Consider the following 5,973-nt stretch of genomic DNA (forward strand, 5'->3'; position numbering starts at 1 on the left):
TCTATATTTCCGATCATTATTTTATAGGTAATTTATATTAATTCCTAGAATAATTGGACCAACATTCTTCTAAAAGATATAATGTATTCTACAAACACAAACACACAAAATGAAATCCACATCGCATGGAAAGGAGTGGGTTGCGCTTACGTAGATTTTGATAAAGAAATTATATTATGAGTGTATTTACTGTGAAAAATAAACATTTTCTCAATTTTGTTCGGCATTAAATCGATTAATCCTTTGTCAGCAAAATTTTCATAATTCATAGGAGATTACTGTATTTAACTGTGGAAATTTAACATTTAACATTTTACATTATTTTACATTCTATATTATAATTCATCCAAATGTTCACAATCAAGTCGACAAGTGAAAAGGATGTTTGCCATGAAATATTCAATTAAATTAAATTAGTTTCATCTATATTTGAAAAGCAAGATCAATCATTTTCTATAAACAGATTGTATATTTTGTATAATTCTTAATTAGAAATTTCCTATATTGGTTTTTCAGAAGCATTTTCAGTTTTTGGTATTCACGTTTTCTTCCTCAATTGATAATCTAATTTATTCATTGAAAAAAAAATGAAACGTCTATTTTATGCTCGTAACAGCAAAACGTTACATTTTTACTGAGCAATAATAATATTCCGAATAATTGGTAAGTTGATAGATTTAGATTATTTACTATTAGTCGAGTCTTTGAAAAAGAGATCTATACTTCAACGAAATCTGATTTCGTACAACATCTCTATTGAGAAATTTTGAATCTAACTTTGAGCCAATATAGATTTTATTCCCATAATTATTAGTTACTATGATATAACGAGATATTACTTCCATATTAACTATTACTGCAGATATCTGTAAACTGTCAACTTCAGAAGATGCAACATTGCGACTATCAATTTAACGAATACAAGCCAGCCTCAACCACTTTGACAGAAGATCGTTCATCGTTTTAAATAAATTTTAAGAAAACCTCATCTATACTATAAAAACGGTTTCATTGTCATCAACGCTAATAATTCATTCTGAACAGTAAAAGAATATTGAATTATGTATACTAAAATTTTCGCGGAATATTTAAACATTAAGCGCAATTTTTATTTTTAAAATTTTGATGATTATAATTGTTGACTCAGAAAGCTTCGAACTTTTAATCATTGATTTCTTTTAGATTACACAATAGTTCTTTCTCAAATTCAATTCAAACTCAAATCAAATTTATTAATATATACATATCATATCAGTCATATTAATATGCCAATATATTCCAATATAAAAATCATATAAATATTTTTTATACATAATCAATTCGTACAGATAACACGTTTACGCAAAATAATACAACAATAATCATGTATTTTTTGTATATATTTCATAGGCTACTTTATTGCATAAAAAATTGCAGATAACAATAATGAACAATACTTGCCACAGTGTAAGAAAAAATATATATACGTATGTATATGTAATTTGTGTGTATATATATATATATATATAAAGAAAAATTACAAAATTACAATTTTTTTTATAGTCTTTTACAGTCTTTTATAGTCTTTTATAGTCTTTTTAATTATTAACTATAGCATAAAATTTTCCGATAAAGAGCAACTTGTGTCTTTTAAAAATTTTAACATTAATTCTAAAAAAAAAAAGTATTAAAAATATTATTTGCAAAGAATCTTAACAAATTAATGGATAGCTCATATATCGATAAGTCGAGCCATGTTTTTAAATGGACGAATACAACTTATGCGACTACGTATCACAAAACAAATGAAATATATCATCGCGTTACTGAAAATTGAAAATTAACACTACGCTTGCGCGAACTTCAGAAAACACATGGACAAGTATTTCCCTACAAGACATTCGTTCAAGTTCTCACATTATATTGCATTATATTGATCGCTTAATTGCCAATCTTTTCTTGGAAAAATTGTTAAATTATGCGTATTCCGATCTCAAATGGCACTTTTCGCCAATTTCATCATTACACTTATGCTCAATCAAATAATTTGCGAAGCGTTTTATGAAAATGGTAAGTTATAAAATATTCAATAAATAAAAATGTGTAGAATTTTGTTACTCTTTTTACAGTCAAACGCATTTTCATCCTCGCAAAGTAATGATCTGTATTAAAACTAGATATTTCAATATTCATCGAATTCTTTTACTTGCTGTTGGCTTATGGCCTTATTGTAAATCGAATCTTGTTCAGTTTCAAATAATGCTGTGCTTTACTATTCTGATAAGTTTTATTATTTTTCAAGTATGTGTATTCTATATCATGTTTCACATTTTTATATGGGATTATTTTTATTATTTAAACTTTTTTAGTAGAAAGGATTATTTAATTGATTAATTAGTGAATTAATTTAGTTTGACTAGTGAACTAATTTGATTAATGACTATTATATCTATAAGAAGTTAAGAATAGTATGATATACATATGTTCTGTCTGATAAAAATGTCATTATATTACTTTACATTATAAAACAATTTATTCCAAATTATTTCAAATTTTATTATTTCGTTAAACATATAAGAATATCTTTTTAATGCAAATTTTCATTGGTAAGTTCGTTATTTGCAGCTCACAATATTCTTGACAGCAGAATGCACTTCCCTTCTAGTAATAAAAGTTCTTTGTACCACAACGTTTTCTATTATATATGTAATAAAATATAATTCATTTTGGATTAACGCTCGTAATGTAAGTTAAATATGTACCATGTCACACACACACACACACACACACACACACACACACACACGCGCGCGCGCGCGCGCGCGCGCGCGCGCGCACATGTTATATACGTACGTATGTACGCATATGTGTATGTATGTATATTATGTGTATATGTATGTGTATAAATAAATATTTTTATATTTAAATTTCCACGCATGAGAAAGATAATCTTTTCTAAGCTTCCCAACCAAAAATATTTTATATATTATAAAAGGTAAGACATTTAATGGAGCGACTACAGCAAATCTGTAATGAATTAAAAGATGAGGACGAGATAAATATCATGAAAAAATATGGAAACAATACAAAACGTTATACAACTGCAATTACGTGTAAGATAATATGTATTATTAACATACTTCAAAGTTAATTAAATTAATCCTAACAAAAATAAGTAATTGAATTATTCTAATATTTTTTTTTTACATTAAGCTAAAAATTGTGTTACATTTTTAAAATGCAGATATATTTAAAAAACATACAAGCAGATATATTTTCACAACAATAAATATACATACGTGCATGTAATTTCTAATATTACATTAAAGTATATAAAATTTTTGCAATTATAAAAACATTTTGCAAAACATATAAGATTGGTAATATAGTTATAGATAACAGAAATTTAAAAACATATCGTAAGATACATACTACTTTAGATATACTATTTTAGAATAGCAGAAAATATAAAATACCTTCTTAAAATGTTTTCAGTATTTTGCATATGCACTGTGTTTATCCTTATTATGATACCAATTCTGAAGCCAATCCTTAATATTGTTTTGCATGTAAATAAATCTCAGTCACGTGAAATAATACACTTCACGATAATTCAGGAGTATTTTATCGATCAAGAAAAGTATTCGTTTTTAATTATGTTGCATATGAATACATTCATATGCATAGGAGCGACTACATTAACAGGAACAGGAACAATGCTTTTAGGATATATGGAACATGGATGTGGAATGTTTAAAATTGCCAGGTAAATAAATATATTTGTAAGAAGGAGAAAGAAACAAATTTAAAAGTTATGTGATTAAAAAAAAACTTAATTTTAAATTAATGCATAATAAAGCAATTTTACTATATATTCGTACATACAAGACTATATATTCGTAGCGAATAATTAATTTATAGTTACCGTATGGAGCAAGCAATGACGATTAAAGTGTTTAAAAAAATTAGCACAAAAGACGAAATTATGATTCATAAAGAAATAATTTATGCCGTCGACATTCATCGCAAAGCTATAAAGTTTGTATATATAATGTATGATATATGATCATATTGTATTATAGTATTTGTAATAAATTTTTTTCAAGGTATGTGGAACTTTTGTTATCCAACTTTGAAGGATCATTCATTTTATTAATACTGGTCGGTGTGATATCTTTAAGTCTTAATCTTTTCGCAGTAAGTTGTGTTTTACATTTTTAAATATGTACTAAAAAATTATGACAATAATTAAAACAAAAAATAATTAACCTTCAATTACTCAGAAACTTTCAGAAAAAGATTGTGTAAATCATTTTTTATATTCTTTACTTGTAATTTTAGAGTAATATGTTATAGCATAAAATGAATAATTGTCAAGTATACAAAAATTTATAAGAACTACGTTATTTTAGATTTTTTGGGCTATTTCAGTTGGAAACAAGGAGGACTGCATTTTTCATTTTATTTTTGTGTCTTGCGTTCTTGTGTACATGTTTTTGGCAAATTATTTTGCACAAGAAGTTTTGGATCACAATAGTAACGTTCATGCTACCGCGTAAGAAATTGTTTCATAAAATGTTCAATTGCATTCCACTAATTGTGTTGTATGTTTTAATTAATCAATTAATATTAATAATATTAATAATTGTTAATTACATAAACATCATGCTAAATACAAAAATAATCAATATATTTTTGCCTTTGTCTGATTTAATAATTTGTTACAGAAGAAGAGAGATAAATTTTATATTCTTGAAATTTTCACAAATATTTCTTTTAAAATTGTATTATAATTTATTATCGTGACTAAATCATTATTATCCTATTATGAATCATAATAAAGTAAACAATATTCATAAAATGTTTATTATTAATAGTTCATGATGACGTAAATTACAATTTTGAAAAAAAAGCTTTAATTTATGGACCAAAGACAAAAATATTTGTCAATATCTTATAATTCTCGATAATCTCAATTTTATTTAAAATGATATTATTACATACATACATTTATTACATACATACATTTATTATATACATTATACTAATAAAAGCAATAATTTAAGAAAATCTAAATATATGATAATCTCTCTCTCTCTCTCTCTCTCTCTCTCTCTCTCTCTCTGTCTCTTTCTCTCTTTCTCTGTGTAATTAAAGCAATCAAATGCAAACTTACATATAGTCAGTAATTGTTTTATTGGCAAACTTCTTTATTTATAATCATTATTTTGCAGGTACAATGTTCATTGGTATGTAGCACCCATACAAACGCAAAAGTTAATTCTTTTTATATTGCAGAAGGGAAACAAAATTTTTGTCTTAAAACTTGGCAAATTATTTGGTGCATCGTTAGAATCTTTTGCCATGGTAATGATCACTGTACATAATCATACATTTTGATCATTATAATTCAGTATTTTCATATCAAACATATAAAAGATATTTCATTACAGTTAATAAAGTTATCGATGTCATATTTCACTTTTATGTATTCTATGCAGCAGTGAAAAAATATTTTATTTTACTTATATTGTAAAAATCGGCTACCCGAGGTAATTTCTATAGTTAAAAAATTATTATATTTAAACAAAAAACTTGCATAAATTAAATGATATATTAATACTACCAATCACATTTTTGCTATTGAAATTAGCATTTGCATTTAATTGAATAAAATATAGTCAACAGATGTTTGCTAAAACAGGATCAAAAATAAAATGTTACAAAAAAAATGATAAGTTAAAATTCATAATTAAATTAAAAGCGTAAATCTTTGACATATTCTATATTTGTAACACTTTATTGTCTAGGGTATTTTCTACATTTCTGATCATTATTTTATAGATTTTATTTATGTTAAAACCAAAGATAATTCGACCGATGTTTTTATAAAAGATAAAAAGGTATTTTACGATTGTACGCACAAAACATGAAATAAACGTCGCTAGAAAGAAGCAAGTCGAACTTGCATAGACTTCGATAAAGAAGTCATAT

The 5,973-nt window shown here is 25.2% G+C and overlaps 1 protein-coding gene across 1 annotated transcript; it reads left to right on the forward strand.

The window, feature by feature from the left end:
• The first annotated feature begins 3,306 nt into the window (after window positions 1-3,306).
• On the forward strand, window positions 3,307-4,538 carry LOC148938223 (uncharacterized). The gene is made up of 4 exons (XM_089075577.1): window positions 3,307-3,745; window positions 3,901-4,017; window positions 4,086-4,176; window positions 4,392-4,538. The coding sequence occupies exons 1-4, from the start codon at window positions 3,465-3,467 to the stop codon at window positions 4,536-4,538; spliced, it is 636 nt and encodes a 211-aa protein (XP_088931703.1). The 5' UTR covers window positions 3,307-3,464.
• The last annotated feature ends 1,435 nt before the right edge of the window (window positions 4,539-5,973 follow it).

The sequence above is a fragment of the Pogonomyrmex barbatus genome, unplaced genomic scaffold, assembly GCF_055798465.1.
Source record: "Pogonomyrmex barbatus isolate J1 unplaced genomic scaffold, ASM5579846v1 scaffold1, whole genome shotgun sequence".
NCBI lineage: Eukaryota > Metazoa > Arthropoda > Insecta > Hymenoptera > Formicidae > Pogonomyrmex > Pogonomyrmex barbatus.